A 21,048-nucleotide genomic window follows, 5' to 3' on the forward strand; every position below is an offset into this window, starting at 1 on the left:
CTCAATCTGCATGCCTCAAAGAGACATTTGGTCTTCCTGCTTCGGTCGGGGTTTATACCAGAGGAGAATTCTTTGTTAATATACTACTTACACCAAACACTCACTTTTAACAAAGAAGCAATTTGTGGAAACACAGGAAAACTTACCTAATGTGCCTTCTATGTTCTTTCATGTAAATTATATAAAGTGGGTGTTTCTCGGTTCTCTTTTTTTTTTTTTTTTTTTTGCTGTATGCGGGCCTCTCACTGTTGTGGCCTCTCCCGTTGCGGAGCACAGGCTCCGGATGCGCAGGCCCAGCGGCCATGGCCCACGGGCCCAGCCGCTCCGCGGCATATGGGATCCTCCCAGACCGGGGCACGAACCCGCATCCCCTGCATCGGCAGGCGGACTCTCAACCACTGCGCCACCAGGGAGGCCCTCTCGGTTCTCTTTATCAGAAATGAATAGTAATTTATAAGGAGAGAGCTAAGAGTAAGTTCCCAGTTCTGAAACGGGATCTGTTATGATATGGTGAATACTCAATTCTGGATGAAACACACTGAACTGCTCTTTGGAGAATCCTTGTAAAACAATATTCTTTGAATCTCTGCAAAGATCTAGCTCAAATCAAAGATTAAGATTTAGAGAAAGGGAAGAAAAAGACTTCTATGGTTTTCTCCAGAGCTGTCTTATGTGTCTGCATTTCAATCCAATGTTTGCATGTATTTAACGCACACACACAGCTTGAAGGAGGAAGTACACACTCTGTGTTTTGCAGTGTTTGGGTGTGAATCAAAGGGAAACATGTGGTTCCATTCTGTTTCCTGGAGCATTCAGTTAAATGGAGGGAAAAAACCTAATTTGCGCTGATATTGTCACCACAGGGGTTGATTCTGCAAATACCTGGGGTCGGGGAGGGGAAGCTCTGGGTCAATGTGCAGACCTGATGGTCTATAGGCTTGAAAAGTATACTGGAAGTGGTGTGGTCTGTCTCTGGGGAGGTTGGGTTTTCATTTGGTTGACTTTGGTTTTTGTCTTTCTTTTCTGTCGGTTAGTGCTATGTGGACGCCTCTAGTGACTTTGCTGTCTGTGAAATATGGATGGATGTTCTGAAGGCATCCTGCACAATTACAAAATGAAACAATACGAATGGTCACAGTCCTGTTGAAGAACAAGGAACTGAAATTGGGGGTAAGATGTTATTCTTTTTTGTTTCTTTTTGGTACTGAAAACAAACCAGAGTGGTCGTTACGGTGGTCACAGCAGAACCCCCAGCTGGTGAGAGGGTCCTTTGCTCTGTTTTGATTATAAGAGTAAGGGAGGTTCACATGGGGATTTGGAAAACAGAGAAAAGTTCAAAGATGGAAACAAAAGTTTGGGGGGATTCGCCAGTCTGTTAATACTTTAATCAATTAAACATAAATGACCTTGGGTTTTCACAAAGCTCTGCAGAACTTAGGTTCTGACTGCTACCTACTACCTACTGAGGACTCCCCACTAGAAGGTAAGCTCCACAAGTCCAGGGGTTAGACTATCTTGTTCACTCTTGTATTCCCAGCACCTAGAACTTACCTGGCATGTAGTAGGAGCTGGTTGAAAAAATAAGTGATTAGGGAGGGGGAAGGGTAAGCTGGGACGAAGAGAGAGAGTGGCATGGACTTATATGTACTACCAAATGTAAAATAGATAGCTAGTGGGAAGCAGCAGCATAGCACAGGGAGATCAGCTCAGTGCTTTGTGACCACGTAGAGGGGTGGGATAGGGAGGGTGGGAGGGAGAAGCAAGAGGGAGGGGATATGGGGATATATGTATATGTATAGCTGATTCACTTTGTTATAAAGCAGAAACTAACACACCATTGTAAAGCAATTATACTTCAATAAAGATGTTAAAATAAATAAATAAATGATTAAATTGTTTTTCACTAAAGTACTTTACTCATCTTCACCTGCCTGGCTAACTTTAACTTGAGAATTCTATTCCTCCCACCCGCCTCTCACTTAAAGCTAAGTTTGTCATGTTATACTTCTCGCTATATGCCCCTGTATACATTTGCAACCAGACCTCAGGGAGATTTTTGTCTTTTTTTAACAGGTAGCTGTGCGTTGTGGATAGTCCAAGACCCTCCCCCACTGTGCACTGTGTTCTGGGAAACACATCACACCAAACTAATTTTTTTCATTCAAGCTTTGGTGTTGAATTAAACCTTGCTGTTTAGCCATGCAACAAAACCCACCCTAGCATCGCTGATCTAAGTGGCAAATGTGAGTGCTTGCTACTCTTAGGGACTAGTCATTAAGTCAGGGGTAAATTGAAGGAAATCTGATCCCACTTCAAGAAATGTGATTTCCAGTGAAAAGGTCCACCTTTCACGTTTTTACTACACTCTGCCACTAGACAGTAGAAACTAACAGACCAGTGGATGACAGCCCAGGGCTTCTGCAAAGACACTCATATTTGGTTTTAAATTAGAAATACATACAATTAAATACTGACTGCAGAGAGACTAAATGTGTTTTTGTATTATTTGAGATCATTTACAGCTTTTACATAAGAATATTTGAAGACTTCTAACTGAGCATTTATCACACAATGAAATAGGTGAAGGCATTTGTCCAATAATCTCTGCTCAGATATGCTACATTTGAGAGGATTTTTGTTAAAATTTGACAAGAAAAGTTGCCTCTGAATCTCTTGGTCCACCATATTGCATGCAAAACCTTAGATTAGTTTCCAAGCCCATTTTGCGTAAGGGTGTTTAAGAAAGCAGTTTGGGGGTAAATGGATGCCTTAATGCTGTTGAGACAAAAAACATACTGGGAAGCAATCAACTGTGACATAAAATGAAGAATTTCTTTGAATCAAGAAATAAAATGACTTAGTTCCAATTACATATTCTGCTTTAGTCAAAATACTGTACCCCACTCCTCCATTTCTGTTTACCATTCTTAACTGCATAGATTAAAAACAAAAAATCACAGGTCCTGCTAAATTCACCACATCCAACCTCAATACTTAGTAGGTAACTTTTTTTTTTTTTTTTTTTTTTGTGGTACGCGGGCCTGTCACTGTTGTGGCCCCTCCCTTTGTGGAGCACAGGCTCCGGACGCGCAGGCTCAGCGGCCATGGCTCACAGGCCCAGCCGCTCCGCGGCATGTGGGATCTTCCCGGACCGGGGCACAAACCCAGGCCCCCTGAATCGGCAGGCGGACTCTCAACCACTGCACCACCAGGGAAGCCCAGTAGGTAACTCTTGAAAGCACTATATATGACATTAGAATGAAATATACTGATAGTTACTCTCCTTTCCTTCTCAGCATTGCAAGCAATGGTTATTTAATCCTCTAAGCCTTAGTTTCTTAATCTCTAAAACAGAAGTAATCTCACCAACTTGACAGTGTTGTGAGGACTAAAAGAGCTGATATATACAAAGTGGCAGGCACACTGGAAAATAAATAAAAGAGCAAATACAGAAGTGATTACAAAAACATGCATGTCATCAGGTAAGAATACGAGTTTGTAGCTATGAAAAATCAACCAGTAAAAGTCATTTCCAAAAGTCTTCAGTAACCGAACTACTGCCGTTGGCATTTTAAAAAGGGCTGAATAATTTTATGACCATTAGTAACATATGTAGGCATCCAAGCTAAAATAATGATACGGGTAATCAGATTCCACGCCTCACTGCACATGGTGATTGTCAGGACTTGGGGGGTTTCTTCTTTAGAGAACTGCAGCATGACCGTAAATCCAAATGGCCTCCCCCAAAGCGATGCTCCAAGGGGTGAGAGACAAGGTCTGAGAGACTCATACCTTTTGAGGACCATAGCAGGTCATGGGATCTGGCAGTTGGGTCAATCCTCATTTTGGTTCTGATCCCCATCTGCCTGGTTGCTAACCTTCCTGTTGAAAACTACAACCACTTTAACATCTTTTAGGTGTTCATTCACAGGTTTCCGACCACTTAGGCACCAAGAGCTCTAGTGGATGGAAAACTAGGAAAACAATCTTATTTAATTTTGTAGGTCTCTCAATGGTAACAGGGCACTTTCACATGCATTCTCTCAATTGACCTTCTCTACTATACTATGAGGTTGGCAGAACAGTATCTATATCTCTCCCGCTTATTTGAGATGCCTGCTAGTTGGTGGCAGAGCCAGGCCTAGACCCTGTGTCTTCTGGCTCTGAGTTAGTAATGCTTGTGACAACTACCAAGGGAAGAAACACAAAATGACTGGTGAGAGGACCCGAATGACAAAAATTATATGCTGTAATAAATAACAAAGACAAAGAAGATGTTCCCACAAAGTGATTTCAAATGACAGATGTTTATCCAAAAGGTCTGGGAAAAAAAAGCTCTAGAACTGCTTGGGTTTGAAAACCCCTCTCAAGCTTTATGATTTCTGTCAAACTTCACTATCTAGGTTTTGCCTGAACCTGTAGCCTTTTCTTTTTTTAGCTTCCTTCCTTTTTTTCCTTCATCTTGTAAAGTTTTGTATATATTTCCCAAGTTCCTACTCATTTATCTCCTTGGATATCTCAGCAGTCCTCAGAGATTCCACTGTTACTGCCAAGCTGAGAATTCTCAAGTCCCTGCCTCTAGCTCTTATCTCTCATCAGAGTTCATCACACATTTCCTATTGGAAATCTCTACAGATTGACTCTTGGATACCTTATATTTTGCAACACCAAAGTCAAACTATGATTTTATCTTAAAATCTATTTTTCTTACATGTCCCCTATTTTATTGTTGTTGAAATCATAACTTTCCCAGTCTAGACATTCCTTACTTCTCTCTTTCTTCTGTTCAACCAGCTGGCAATACCTGTTGATTCCATCTCTGAAATGTCCTTTTGTTTCATCTTCATTACCTGCCTATGATCATCACCATAGAATAAGTCCTTAAAAACATTTTTCTTGGACCACTTAAATGATCACCTGCTATTTATTTTTCTTGAACCCACTGAAAAACATTCTTTCAATGGAGCCAAATCATCTTGCTAAAAATTAAGCTTTGGGCATTTCGTGTTCTGCTCAAAAACTTTCAAAATGTCTTCTCACTGCTTTCAGAAGCAATCTATCAATATGGCATTCAAATTCTCCCCACTACAGGCCTAAAGTACCTAGAAAGAAAGAAAAATAAACCCAGAGGTAGCTATCATTCGTTTAGCATCTATGCAGACCAGATAAGACTCATTAAACATTTTCACACATTACTATAAATCTTTACACAGACTTGCGAGGTGACATTATTAGTTTAGAGAGAAGTCAAAAAATTCACCCAAGGACATAGAGCCAGTTGGAGGCAAAGCTAGATCTTGAATCACAGACCACTTTCCTCTAAAACACTGTCTGCCATGCCACACTGTCCACCCATTCCCTCAACTCATTTATTCTGGACACACTGAACACCTAATTTGAGAATGTAACTTGGATTTCCTTCCTTTGAGGTTACACTCATGCTAGTATCTTCATCTGGCGTGTTCCTTCTCCAGATTCCACCAGCCAAAATCTGACCCACCCTGTCCATGTACATTTCTTCAATGTCTACAACCAGTAATATTCTTACTTTCCTTGGTATACAGCCCATCCTCCCTTAAAACGGAGCCATATGTATAATTTTTATTTCCCTCCTTGAAATTAAACCTCTTCATATCTCCACCAACTCCAAATAAATTGCCGTTTCATAAATACGTGTTGAATTAAAATCATCACCAGGACATTTTCTACTCTGAAACTTTCATTAGGGGTATAATAGTAGGTAAGAATCAGAACTGGATCTGAATGCCTGCTCAGCTGTTTATTAGCAGTGTTATCTTGGGAAATTCATTAACTTCATTAAATATTAGTTGCCTCATTTATAAAGTGAGGCTATTAATAGTGACTACCTCACTGAGTTGTGAGCTCATAATAAGATAAAATAAACAAAGCCTTGCACAATGTCTGGTACCTGGTACTTAGTCAGTATTAGTGGTGAGAGACGGCAATGGTAGTCATGTAAGATGATCTCTAAAGATATAGTCTGAAGCAAATGTAGGAAATAATCATCAATGCTATTAAATTACCTGCCAATTTATAGAAAATGGAGTAGAAAGATAAACTGAATTAAAAGAGGTTAACTAAGGAGTCAAGAATAGAATATGAGACATTTTAATTGCCAATCATCTCCTGTCATCCTGAGTATGAACTGACTTTGGGATGAAGGTTAGTTTGGTCAACCAGCAGGGCTTATCTAAATGTCTGTTAAGTGATTCTAGGTTCCAAAGGTGTCATCTCAGGCTGGGAAATGACAGGTCTGGCGGTCAGTACTATCTTTGAGGCTAATACGGTTATACAGTTCCCTCCACCATCAATCGGGGAAACACTAACAAGATGAAACAGCCCCAGTGACAGCATCAGGATCTAAGCACATGATGCTATGGGGTGGGTGGCTAATGAATTCCCCAATCAATATGCTGAGGTCCATGCCTTCTGAATGGAGCCAGGGATCTAAAATCTGCCGTCTATAGCTTCAGGGAGTTCATGAGTTATTTCTTGCCCTTATGCACTGAACAATACCCCAGGAGTAATGACTAGTAACAGTGTTTAAGTGGTGGGTCAATGAGATAATTCATCTAAACGACAGCATTAAGGTAGGCTTGCGATTAAGTCATATGAGCCCCAGCACTCACTTGATGGTGCCTGGGGTTTGCCTTGCTTGTTGCACTCTGGATTCATCTCTCTAAAAAGCCTCTGCTATTCAAAACTCATTCAGCTATTTGATAACTGCAATTATCTAGGGTATATGCTACCAGGTTGACTTTAAATCAGTAGTATCCTGATGCTTCCTTAGAATTTTATATTAGTTAAGTTGAAATCTCAAAGATCTGATTAAAAGTCTATTCATTATTTAGGAAAATAAAATATATTGTTTTCTCTGACTTAAAAAAAAGTTAATTGAAAAAAAGTACCAATAATATTAAAAGCTATCCATGATTGAAAGCTCACTATATACCAGGAGCCATGCCAGAGTTTCAATACATCATGTCATAAATATGTAGAAAACCTTATTTCTCATATTTTAATCACTGTGTTCTTTCAAGTCTGTTAGCTCTATGTGAGCCAAGGTGGATCACAGGATCCCCAAAACATAGCACTTAGCCTGGCACATAAAAAACACTCAGTTCACGTATAAAGAATGTCACTCATGAGCTAAATTCTCTTAATTCTAACTTCTCTAAATTCATATTATGTGTGCATTGAGGATGCTGAAACAGGACTATCATCAGTTAACAGTCAAAGGGTCACTGGTGTAAGTGATAAATGAGAAAGATATGGTCATTTGGCCTCATTTCTCATAACTGTGTACCAGCTATAAAATACTTTCTACATGCTTTGCCAACTCAACTTTTATGACTGTATTACTGTAAATTTCATCTGCACACTAAATTTATTATTCATTTTTCTTTTACATTTGAGGAATCAAAAAATCTATGAGATGCTTTTACCTGTACATGTGCTTTTATGTTTCCAGTTTACTTGGTGGCGGCAGCTACTCATCTCCACTCAATCTGGCTGTACCCATACCGGGATGCTCATTCTAGCAATGACCCTTTCTGGGCTCTATTAATGCCCAAGTATAGGGCCAAGCCCTTTATGTCTTTACCCGGTGCCCATGGTGGGTCTCAAACCACTTTTATACTCTCCTCGCCTAGAGAGATTTTGCTCTCCTGATGGTGCTGTTTGTGGTTATTGTTTTGTTTGCCTCCATCCTCCCCTCCTTCTTCTCCTCCTCCTCCACCCACCCTTCCACCACCACCACCTCATCCTCCTCCATCTTCTTTAGGCAAGATGAGATAGGGTTCATACGACCGAAGAAGGAACCTCAGGGCAGGGTGGATTACACTTTTATTGGTAAGTGTAGAGCCCTTTGGAACATTGTACTGAAGTGCAGAAGAAGCACAATGCATCACCTTATGACACTGTAGAGATATAATGCCCTGCAATGAGACACCCAGGAAGCTGCAGGAGTCTACTTAGCCTATTGACCTAACCAGGCGTCTCTCAGCAGGAACTGGGTTCTTCACCGCGTGTTAACGGAACACACCAAAAGTCTCAATTGTGGATTTGGTTAATTCAAAAATTTGCTTCTGATCAGATAAAATAGGAATTTGCTTGCAGAAAGTGTCTAAGTAGACTTTCAAAAATACTTAAAATGAAATTCTGCTTTCCATTATAAAACATGTTCTTCCTTTCACTATATATATATATATATTTTTTTTTTTTTCTTGAATGAAGTCATCACCTGCTGGATATTTCATCAAGAAAACTACCATTCTATCTTCATGCAGTCCTTTGCCAACAACAAAACAACCTCTGAATACTTTATTTCCTCTGAACCTCAGGAAATCCTTACTAGGTAAGCTGTTTGGTGCCCATTTAAAAGAAGAGAAAGGTGAAGCTCAAAGCAGTGGAGTGACTTGCTCAAAGCCAAGTAGCTCCCTGGATATGGACAGAAATGAGACTCAGATCCAAATCTTCTGATCACAAATTAAGCACGTTTTTTTACTACAGCTTTCTGCCTTTCAACATGAAGAACGGAATCAAAGTCAACAGATTTAGGTAGAGCCACCTTGGGAATAACAAAAGATCTGAGGAAACGCACTCGACTGCCTTGCAGGTGCTGCCTCTGGTCCAGCTTACGTAAGCAGTCGCTTCCTCAAAACTCCCTTCCACTCCCTTCTCCCACCTTCTCCAACTCCGCCAGGATGGAACAGCCAAGCTGGGAGCTACAGAGACGATCCCCAGCAGGCCCTCTCCACAGAAGTGGCTAATGATCTGGAAAAGCTCCTAAGGCTAGAAAACCCAAAGAGGCCTTTCTCACTAAGAACAAAGAGCAGCAAAAGGAAATACAGAGCTAACCTGCAGTGCGCAGCACTCTGTGGGAAGCAAAACTGCATCTGGTGGACACCTTTGTTGATTTCTTGTTCTTTCCCTCTTTACTTGTGTTACCAGCCTCGAATGTCAATATCCCCCTGGACTCCTCTGCAGATGCCCCCATGTACACTGCCTGAACCCTGTCCAGTTCTGCCACCGGCCAAATCCAGAGATGAACATAAGCTAATAGCCACCTAAACTCACTGAAGACTAACCCAAAATATGTTGATGGTTTGCTGTAAATATCCCACACGGGGACAGCCAAGTGAAGCATCCAGGCCAGCAATTTATAGATGCAATAGATGTGAGCAACAGACCATTTATCATAATTCAGCTCTGTTCCTGTTTTTTCTCCAGAAGTCTCTTCAAGTGCTATAAATTATGGGAAAACAATACTATACAAGCCAAAGTTAAAAAATATCTGATTTCCCAAACCTGACACTAAGAGAATATCATCAGTCTTTTTTTGGGGGGGGCAGTTTTTTGGAAAGAGAACACTTTACCATTTTGGAAAGGGGGTCAGTGTGAACAATACTAACCCTTTCTCTTCTACTTTGGTTTATGTAAGTATCTACATTATAAGACAGGAGGGAAACAGTTGGGGAAGATTATAGATTCTTGTCAAACAAAACAGATGTCCTGACATAAATCTCCACTGTTCCTGAAAGGCTCATAATTAAAAAATAAATCCAAAAGGATTTACTGTAAATTACACACAGAGAGAATAAAGTGAATAGGATGTCTTTTTTACACCCTGCATTAACTACATAAAGAGAAGCTAATTGTTGCCCAGTTCTCCCCAACCTTCTATTTTGCAGGTGGTGAAAGGAGGCTGTCAAGAGTTTCAGGATAGCAATAGCAAGCACTTCATGGTAATCCTTTCTCTGGTCCTATTCAATTTTGTCTCTGTTGTACAAAGAAGGTGAGTGTAACTTGACACTGCTCCACAGAGCCTAGATGAAGGGACAATAGGCAGATGTCACTCACAGGAATAGCTTCTCTCCAAATACTGAGCAGATTAATTTCTCAACAATAGATTTCAATGGAGAGAACTTATATTTGAAACAATAATTTGTAAAAATCCCTCTGCCCTATGATACCCTCCCCTCCACAGAATTTTATTTCATGAACACATACTTCAGCAAAGATCTTTTTGCCTTTGTCAGACACATTTTGCCTGTGATTTCATTAATATCATGATTAATAATTGACACAGAAAATAGTACATCACAGAAGTGTGAACCAAAAACGAAGAAATGTAAGCTATTTTGAGGCAATCTCTAAATTATTTTGATCTCTTGGCCTTCTCTGATTTTTTTTTAATGAGCTAATTCTTGTCTTGTTTAATAAGCCTATGTAATCACCACGAGGCCCAGATGAGTGGGAAGACGTTTGGTTTAAAAGAAATCAGCAAAAGAAAGAAGAGCCTCTGTTCACTTGGTGAGAGCAACAGATGATCTGAGAAAACTGTGAAACAGGAAAACTTGTGCCTACAGCACCTACCCAGCTCTGTCTTAGTGTCCCTTTCTGTGGACCAATTCTTCACCCTAGGGCACCAATGCCTTCATTCTGCCCAAGCTCTCTCCACAAATTCTTGCCGTACCCCCAAATGTTCTATGTCCCCAAATCAGCCATGCTAATTTCTCCTTCTTACTTCCCAACCATCCAAACAGAACTCAAACCCTGTCAGAGCAGCTGACCTTAGCCTGGTGGGGTCAGGATAATAAGAAGACTGACTAAGCTAATTAGTCAGTGATTCAAAGACCTCCAGGGGACTAAGAGTTGAAAAAGATACCTACTTCCCTACAGAGTTTTTAACGTGTGGGGGATTTCAGGATGACAAAGGAAGAGATATGGGAGACTTCAAGCATGTGGGGAAGGACGTGTGCAGCCTAGAGTGGCAGACATGGCTAGTGGAAGCCAGAACTCCTACCTGCTGGATTTACCTACTTCTCTCACGAATCCTCCCAATGCAATGCTTGCACTGAGAGAGCGAGAGGCACTCAGCGCAGGCAGGCGAGATGAAGCCTCTTTGCCATTCGTACTCTGGGGTCTCAAAGACAGGCGAGTCTGTTTTAGTTTGAGTGCTCATCTTGAGGTCACACTCCCCAGTGTTCTTGGAAGAGCATTTCCTCTTCCCTCAAATAGGTTAACTTGGGGGTAAAAAGGGCTTATTCCAATGACAGCGTTACCACTGCTCAAAACCTCCAGGAATTCCTAGGAATCGCCTTCAGTAGCCGTATATAAAACACAAACTCTCAATCTCTTTCCCTCCTTCCTCTCTCGTGCTCTCCCCCGCGCCCCACACACACTAATTTCAGAGTTTAGACTTTGTTTTGGAACAATGTACTAGCCTGACAACCACTCAGAAGTAGCATCAAGATATTTTCGGTTATTTCCACAATTAACATCCACACTCGAAGAATGAAGCTTTGCCCACATGTGACCCTTGCCGGAGCCCGCCTCCAGGCAGACGTGTCCTCTCTTCCTCAGGCCCACTTCGTCCTTTCTTCCCCTGCCCCTGGGATTCACCTTGCCTTCATGTCCTCTTCCTGTCTGTCATCACTTTCTCTTTGTGCCCGTGAGTTTCTCTTCTCCTGGGGGCACTGCAAGGGGGAATGAAATCATTTACCTCCCGTCCAACCCTTTCCGCTCTCAGTAGTGGCACTTCCTTTCTTTCTGAGTAATTTTCTTTAGTACAAGGAAACAAACTGTGTTTAATAAACAAATCCACATATGACAGACTGTGAAAGTCATATAAAATTATCTTAGTAGGTATTTATGGCTTCATTCTCCTGATGCGTCTATGTAAATGTCCAAAACAAGAGGCTGGATTTTGTCATCAAGTCTTTTGACCTTCCACTTGGAACTTGCCTCTCCAATGTGGTAAAGAATCTTCCCTTTGCTCTGCCCACTCTGACCTCAGTTTTTAATCACATGTTCTTTACATTTCTAAGAGGACCTTTGCAGCCTAGGGCAGTAGTCACCAAAGTACAGCCTGTAGCCTGTTTTTATAAGTACGTTTTTACTGGAATAGTCACACACACTTTCTATCTCTGGCAGACACCAGAAACGATCCATTAGTGAACAAAAAATGATTTGAAATTACTAGACCAATGAAGGGTTCCCATGCTCAAGAGGGTCACAGGCATGTCAGGTCCATTCCAGAATGGTGTGGTTTCTTTACATCATAGGGTCTCTTTTACTTTTCTCTCAAAATATCAGATGGCATTGCCTAACCCAAGCTCTGAAGGACAATCTTTTGGAATTTTCCAGAATGTTTAAGCAACGAAAGCATCATTGGAATAAGTCTACAATACCCAAGGGGGCTCTACACATTGTGATGTAAAATTTCTTGTATTTTTGCTTTTAAGATTTAACATGGATGCTTTGGTTCCTCCTAGAAGTTCCCAGGATCCTCATATCCATTTTATAAAAACACTGCCAACTCCAGCTAAACTACCAGAAAAACAACAACAACAACAACAACAACATTTCTCTTAAAAGCGGAGACACTTTACAAAACAGGAATGGGAAGAAATGGATAAACTGGTGGCACATTATCTGACTCAAAAAAGATGCTCATGGCTGTGTCAAATCTTATTCTTCCTAGTAAGTCACACTGAATAAAAAAAGAAGAGAAATCCCCGGGAAAATGAAAGTGAGCTGGTAATAATAGACTAGTTATAGCTGCCATGAAATACTCATTAAGTTATATGCAGCATAAATCTCACAGAGTTTTGTAAATTATGGTGGTTCTTACAGGCCAAATAAAGATAAACTGTACTAACTACGGCTGCCTTCCTCTGTGCTCCTTGGCGTGGCTTTTTAAGATGCTTAAGCTCAGGTTCATAGTACCGTATGGTTCCTGAAGCATCTGAGGAAGAATTAAAGGTTCACAACTCTTTTCAAGACCCCTCTTCTACATTTTGAAGGTGATCGGTTCCAAGCAGTCCTTCCCTGCATTCCTAAGCAGAGTCTTGACCTGCTCTGGTTCACTCTGAGATCAGACAGGCTTCCAGCTTAAGCCTCTTCCTTCCAGCTGCTCCTGTTTCCAAGGCATACTGGAAGAGCAGGTGCTGGAGACAGGCACTGCTTCCAGGGCTGAGCTTGCTGCTCTGGTTCCAGCCAGCCACCTCCACTCCAGAGCCCAGCAATGAAATCTCACTCTGCTTTCCTCGGTAGATAGGCACATTAGCAAAACTCACATTCAAAGATTCCCAGTAAATGTTGCTTTTCCTCCTTTTTGGAGGTTGGTGATAATCCCCAGTTGACTTTTCCTCTTAACTGCTTTCCCCCACTACTATTTAAACCTAATTCTTATTGCTCCAAATTAAATCCATTCTTCCTAGCCTTGTCATGCTAACTAATGAGAACAATTCCTCTCTTTGCTCTTGGTGGCTGCACTCTGGGTACTTATGGATGAGAATCATATCCTTCTTTAGTCTACTTTCTTAACTGCAGACTGCACAGGTGATAAAATGGGTTAACTGTGGCTATAAAAATAGTTTCTATCCTCACAACAAAGTAATTTTTCCTCCAAATCATTTTAATTTCTTAGACTTGCACTGTGTTTTCAATGATCTACAGTGAGTGAGGGTACGATCCTATTGGGTTTATTTATACAAGCAAACGGCTGGATATACAAGACACACAAATACACCAACTCTTGGTCCATGTGCTGATTCTTTTTGCCCCACCCACTCTGGCCTCAGTTTTTATCACACGCTCTTTATGTCTCTACAAGAAAGTCTACAGGCTAGGGCAGGGGTCACCAAAGCACAGCCTGCAGCCTGTTTTTATAAACATATTTTTATGGAATATAGTCATACATATTCTTTAAAAACGTATTGTCTATAGCTGCTTTCACATTAACAACGGCAGAGTTGAGTAGCTCTGACAGAGACTTATGACCCGAAAAGCCCCAAATATTTCTGTTTGGCCCTTTACAGCAAACCTTTGCTGATACCCCAACTTAGGAGATCATTGACACTCAAGGTGGCCTTGCTGCCTGCACCAGGTTAAGATGAACCATACCAGGTCAGTCTCTTATGTACACCTAGGTGGTCTGTTAAGTGTTTCATGACAGGTCAAACCACCCAGAAGGGGAAGGAGTCTGGACAGGAAGAGTTTTAAATTTTCTATCCCTGAGGTACCCTCTGGGTATCATGGTTCATATCTGAGGGGTAGAATGAGGCTTAAGACACACCACCTCCTGGGTATGGCTCCAACACACTGAGGCAACGTTACAAGCATGTGCCCCTTTGCCATGCCTATCTAGAATGTTCCACTGCATTCATCTGCCTCACCAACTAGGACCACCAAGGAAGACAAGAGAATCCAGGCCACAGTCCGGTACTCACTATGTGAAGCTGAAGGAAGTCCCCGAGGCCTGGGGCGCTGTCTATGCGCACCAAGATGCCATCCTTCACAGTGGTGCTGAAGCCCACAGCCAGGCGGTCAGAGCGCGTGCTGGGCCTGTCATTGGCCGGCCAGGTGTAGAGGATGAGGCCTCCACTTTTCCCAAAGATGTACGTGGCGCCAGCTGCAAAAGCAAAGAGAGAGGGAGCCGTCAGGAACCTGCAGTGCATACTGCCAGCTGTGGGTACACTGTTGAGACTCTGCACAGGCAGCTGTGGAGAGAAACGGCCACCACGTGCCAGTATATGGTGACCAAGAGGGATGGCATCTAAAGCCTTGGAAGACGGCTGTCACCCCAAATTAAAGATACAGGCAAAATGAGTTAATAACAAAGCAGATGCTAGCCAGAGACATTCCTCACATCTTCAGATCCTGCTGTATAGGGGCAGAGGGCAGATAACGTGCTGTGTCTGAGAGCTTGGCTACATTTGTGACAAACAACTTTTCTGCCTTCTTCAATCTAGGCCAGGGCAGGCAGGAGATAGGAAACTAGTTCCCCCATCTCTTAGCTATCAGAATATTCTGGCCAGTGGAGTAGGGAGCAGTTCCAGGAAGGCCACACAAAACTAAAGGCAACGTGGAAGTCCAAAGCCGTTATTCCTTTCCTGCCTGTGTCCTCTGTCACCCGCACAGAAAAGAAAGCCTGAGAAAACCAAGTTACATGACTCAAAGCATTTGCCTATTTCCCTCTTATGTTGCTATAGAAAAGGTGGTAAAAATTAACTCTGGAGGTCTTTAAAAACTTAACTCTGGGCTTCCCTGGTGGCACAGTGGTTAAGAGTCCACCTGCCGATGCAGGGGATAGGGGTTTGTGCCCCGGTCCGGGAAGATCCCACATGCCGCGGAGCGGCTGGGCCTGTGAGCCATGCCCGCTGAACCTGTGTGTCCGGAGCCTGTGCTATGCAATGGGAGAGGCCACAACAGTGAGAGGCCCACGTACCACACACACACAAAAAAAAATTAACTCTATATTTTTTTCCCTAGTTGTGGTGTTTATCCAGTATTCTATAACAGTTTCTAGCTCCTTTCCAAACTAAATTTCAAAAAGAAGACATAGGAGACATAAGAAAAAACCCCTCAATTTAATGAATTTTGATCATAGAAAGCAGTATTATCAATTATGACTAGTGGGTTCAACGCTGTTTTTAATATTTACTTGTGTTTTAGCTCTTATAATTTATAAACCCAGGGGTTAGTAAGAATATATTGACTTAAAAATACTTAGAAAACAAAGAGGAAGAAAAATAAAGAAAATATTTGTATCTCCTAAATTTCAAAAATCTATTTTTACGAACAAGTTTTTAAATCTGAATTTGGGAAAAAGCATGCAGATTTGGTAGCCAGAATAGACTACACCATTGTAGTTTCTATGATTGTGTGTATGTCACCCATAGTGACTAGTTCCATATGTCACTCATTTCAAAGTTCAGAGAACATTTGGTATCAGATTTTCTTGTGTTTCCCACTGAACATAGTCCAATCCTTAAACTGTTTTAAAGCAACATTAGACAAGCATTCATATATCTCTAGCATTTACTAAAAATCTCAATCACTGACCAATTTACTTTACAGAGAATATTGGGTTGAATTATGTTGTTTCAAGACGAAATGAGTTATTCAGCTTGTTTAGAAATAACAGAGTAAGCTGCTATGAGGCTAGAATTAGGAGTATATGTCATATGCCATCCTTTCCTAAGGCATTAAGCCACGTTGTATTCTGAGCCATATAGAATCTAATTTGTCCTCTTTGAAAGGTCAATATTCTAGTTGCTCCAATATGATCAGTTTGTGTATTGTATGCAGCATAACATTATTTTCCTTTTATGAGTTTCTCAATTCTTAGGGGATGGTGTCTGAAAAGCCCTCCATAGTCATCTGGAAAATTTGGGATTGTAGTATGGAAAGTTTATGTTTAATTCTACATGCAAAACAATGTTTGTTCCTTATTATCCACAAACACCCTCAAAGATTCTTAAAATTAGAAATGTGGATATAATGATTTACTCTTGATATCTCACCATCTGTGAAGAATTTAAATAATTCCATTTCTGTAGATGATTACAAATGTCATCACCATTCCCTTTACTCTTTATTTGGAAAACTGAAGGTTACTCAGTGATTAATATATAGAATCACCAAAAGTGCAAATCAGCCTGTGACATTTCGTGGCAATTTATAAAATCTTACCCTATTCTATCCTAAATATATAGTGGATTCTGCTACAGAAATAAATCCATACTCTATGAGGAAATAATTTTGTCACTACAGAAAGAAAAAGTCAAAAGTTGACAACAGCAGCAACATATACATGGTGCTTTACAGTTTGCAAGAGTGTTTTTCAGATTTATTAGCTGGGTCTTCACAGCAGTTCTATGGAATATTTCATTTGTTAACACTGCTTGGAAACAGAGACCCAAATATCTGACTTAAATAAGTGGCACCTCCTTTAAGTCTCCATCTGGACCCTTGTGCCTCCAAAAGCCTGGCTTTACCATATACCAATCATAGCTTAATATCATTCTACAATAAACTATACCAATGATGTAAAGTTGACTGTACTTCATTTTTTTCACATCTTCTAATAAGAACGAAGCAGAATGAAAACAAAGCCATAACCCCTAAATCTGACATGTTTTCATAAGCTAGTCTGGTTTTCTCACCATACAAATAACTTTATAAACTTTCTATTCCGCTTGTATTTCACCCACTGCCCTGTTCAGTAATTCTCAATACAAAGAATACAAAAAGGAAGAGCATTTAAAAAGATAAATACACAACTTCTTATATGTAGTGGCTAGAAGGTCACTGTGACTTCAATTTTTTTTTTTTTTTTTTTCGGTATGCAGGCCTCTCACCGTTGTGGCCTTTCCCGTTGCGGAGCACAGGCTCCAGATGTGCAGGCTCAGCGGCCACGGCTCATGGGCCCAGCCGCTCCATGGTATGTGGGATCTTCCCGGACCGGAGCATGAACCCATGTCCCCTGCATCGGCAGGTGGACTCTCAACCACTGCGCCACCAGGGAAGCCCACTTCAATTTTTAAATAAACAAAGAATGAAACTACACTATGACAATATTACAATAAGTAGAAAGAGAATATGACTTAAATTATTTTTACTGCCTCTGTTGTTCTGAATTTAGGATATTACTATGTTAGATAATTCTAACTTTATAGGTGAAAAGGGCATAAAAGGTACAAAGTCCTTAGCATACAGCTTTTTCTGCTATATAGAAATAAATTTTAAAATGTATTCTTGGTACTGAATTTGCTAGTAAGGGTGACTAAAGACCCTGAATGCTTCCATAGTCCAATGTTGGCTTTAGAGGAAGTTAATTAATAGTTACAACCCTCTGCTCTGATAACTTGTTATTTTTTTCTTCTTTAATTAGCTTTGTTGTCTTGCATGGTTTTTAAAAATAAATACATGCTTTCTGTTAATTTTAATATAAAATGCCTAGAGTCCCAGGGGGAACATGGAATTATTTTACTTTACATTTTCAAATTAAAAAGTTAATTTTGTTATTTTAAAATGTGGATTACAAATCAACTTTTTGGGAACATCCCAGGAACCATAAGAATCCTCTTTAATCCATTAACGATTTTCACTTTTAAGACATGCAATACCAAATCACATGCTTTCTACTCCGAGAAAGAGACTAGCGTTTCTGATTGCTGGTTTCTCACTGTGCTCAGTATGCTGGTACTAAGATCATGCTACATTTATTAATAATCAGAACCATGGAAATTTCCTGCTTGCTAACAAAAAGTGATTCATTCAACTGATGGAAAAAATGCTGTGGTGGTATTTTGGCCATTTAACATTGCAGGGTTTGCAAGTTTGCAAGCAGCTGAAGTTGCTTTGCTGAGTTCCAACAAACACAGTATTTCAGGAATGGAATCTCCACACTGTCACCATTAGCCATGATAAGGTGGATATACTCATCTTCAAATAGTCAACAAGCATGACATGTTATTTAACACACAACTTCTTTTGTCTCGAAAGCACCAACAATGGGTTTGGCTTATTGTTTTCATAACTGGATAGCTCTCTACTGGGATGGAGCTGATGGTGATTTTGGCAGCTCCATATACGTATAGCATATTACTTTTCTGGATATCAACAGGAATAGAATCATGGTCCACTTTAAGATTTACATTAAATATAAAAATAATATATATATACATATGTGCATTAATATGCATATATGTGTGTGTGTGTATGTATGTGTATAAAAAAAGGAAAGTTTAGTTAGAAAATAGAATAGACTACCAGGAATTAATTTATTATTTTCCCCATCAAATAATTATAAATAAAATGGCTCCAGAAAAGCATTTATATATAAGGTCGGTTATATATTTATGTTTAAAAACAACAAATTAGCTCTTTCTGAAATAATGTTCAGTTGGTATTAAAATAGAACAAGTTTGGAAGCATCTCCCAAGGGAGACCTGAAAGAGTTAAGTTTAAAGAGAACTAACAGGGAACTATACTCAGTATTTTGGAATAACCTATATGGGAAAAGAATCTGAAAAAGAATATATATATAAAATATGTACATATAATATATATAATATGTACATATTATATATATTATATGTACATATTACATATATATATAAACTGAATCACTTTGCTGTACACCTAAAACTAGCACATTGTAAATCAACTATACTTCAATAATAAATGAACTAAAATAGAAAAAAAATAAAGAGAACTAGATAATTTACTGGTAGAAAAGTATAGCAGGTAGAATAATAAATTAAGTAATAAGTATAAGTCTTAGCATGCAAACCACCTGGTAGGTAAACTAGAATAAGAAACAAGATGTCAGACTCCTTCTCTGGTGCTCTTTGAACACTGCCTGAGAATTTAGTATGAGATATCAAGGCACCAAGGTATGTCTGTCTACCTCTATTATATCAGGTTCTTATTCCTTATTTCTATTTTATTACTCTTTCATCAAAACCTTATTCACATTTGCATTCTTTACTGTAAATTGGTAAATCCTTTTGGAAAATAGGTTATCAAGGACATAAAATATATTATGCCAGTAGATGTAGTTATTGCTACTAACTTAAAATTATCTTTTATTCATATCAATTATCATACAGATAATAAAACCAAAATGGAAAGACTTTGAAAATGACAAGTATCTCCTCTAGGAAATGAAGATATATAGAGCTCAAGGGTCTCGTAATGACTGATGACTTGAAAAACACAGTTTCTCAATTTCTTTTACATATTTAGTTTGCTCCATGGTTCCCCTTACGGACACCCCTGGCTCTTTTGGGAGTGTTCATAACAGTAGGGTCTTATAATTCCATAACTTCAAATGGGTTTCAAACTGCTTTCTTTGGGAGTATCTCATTGGATGTCTCTTTCCCCAGTACCCACTGAAGTGTTAATGGCAAATATTTTTGTTACTGTTCCAATAGAAAAGTAAACAAAGGCTCAAAGAGATTAAATGACTTGATTTGGTGTTAAGTGTTGGAATTGAGAGTAGAGCCGGATCTTCCCTTTCTTAATTCTGCCTTCTTCTCCCCTCCGCAGTGGAGAAGCTGTCCTGCTGACCCATGGGATGTATCGATAGCTTCCCTAAAGGAATTCCTGGAGACCAAGAGCTCCACGAAGAGAAGGGGAGGGTAAATAACAGATGAAAAAAACTATGAACAACAAAATGTCTGCATTACAGCGGGAGCCACGAGGGAATACGAGATACGTGATATAGATTTTAGAAAGAGCCCTGCAATGTATTTATTCAATGTATGGTTTATTATGATCTACTTTTTCTACTCCAAAATTTTAAAAATAAACACCAAAACTGATGATAAAGTAGCCTTAAATAAAGCAAAACTGAAGGGACTGACTGAATATTAAGAGAGAAATTTCATGTATTTTAAAGAACATCCTTTATCTTTGGCAAAGAAATGATCAGATTTACTGCTCAGCTAACGGAGGAACTGACAACATTGCCTGAGTCAAGTATATCATTGGGGAGATCCAAGCCCCATTTTTTACACAATGCTCAGGCAAGGTAAGGGCTCTCTCCATAAGGGGTAATTTCTTTCTCTTTCTTAAAGAAAGAATGATTAAAACCAAAGGGCATTATGCCAGAAAACACGGAGGTAACATTTCAGAGCATATCCCTCTATTAGAGATAAAGTATATGAGGCTCTATACATTAAAACTGATCTAAAGTAAAGCTTCCAGGGACACACTTAAATTTCCTCCTGCTTAAAAGAATTTTCATAAGCTCATTATTTTTTCCTTTGGGGCAATTATTTCTTTCACAAACCTTTGGAAGTGCTTTACAATGCTAATTATGATACTAATGTAACTACTAATAATCATAATAGCTATATGTATGAATCACTCACTATATATTATAGCATACAGTATAATATTTCAAATTTCTATATCTTTCATTTTAGATACTGTTGCTGTATTAGTTTGTTAGGGGCTGCCATACACAAGGTACCGCAGACTGGGTGACTTAAAAAACAGAAATTTATTTCCTCACATTTCTAGAAACTGGAATTCCGAGATCAAGGTGTCAGCAGGGTTGATTTCTTCTAAGGCCTGTTTCCTTGGCTTCTAAATGTTCTTCTCCCTCCCTGTGTCACCACGTGGCCTATCATCTTCACCCATCTGTGTCCTAATTTCCTCTTCTTATAAGGATACCAGTCACATTGGATTAGGGCCCACCCTAATGACCTCATTTTAACTTAATTA

General features: G+C 39.8%; 1 protein-coding gene across 9 annotated transcripts in view; it reads right to left on the reverse strand.

The window, feature by feature from the left end:
- The window catches only part of NRXN3 (neurexin 3), a 1,648,921-nt gene that overhangs the window by 368,141 nt on the left and 1,259,732 nt on the right, over positions 1-21,048 (reverse strand). For all 9 annotated transcript variants that reach the window (XM_060097971.1, XM_060097970.1, XM_060097973.1 and 6 more), the window contains one exon: positions 14,259-14,440. In XM_060097971.1, the coding sequence (XP_059953954.1) occupies positions 14,259-14,440 (182 nt within the window). The remainder of the gene's footprint in view (positions 1-14,258; positions 14,441-21,048) is intronic.

This window comes from Mesoplodon densirostris, chromosome 4, assembly GCF_025265405.1.
Source record: "Mesoplodon densirostris isolate mMesDen1 chromosome 4, mMesDen1 primary haplotype, whole genome shotgun sequence".
Lineage (NCBI taxonomy): Eukaryota > Metazoa > Chordata > Mammalia > Artiodactyla > Ziphiidae > Mesoplodon > Mesoplodon densirostris.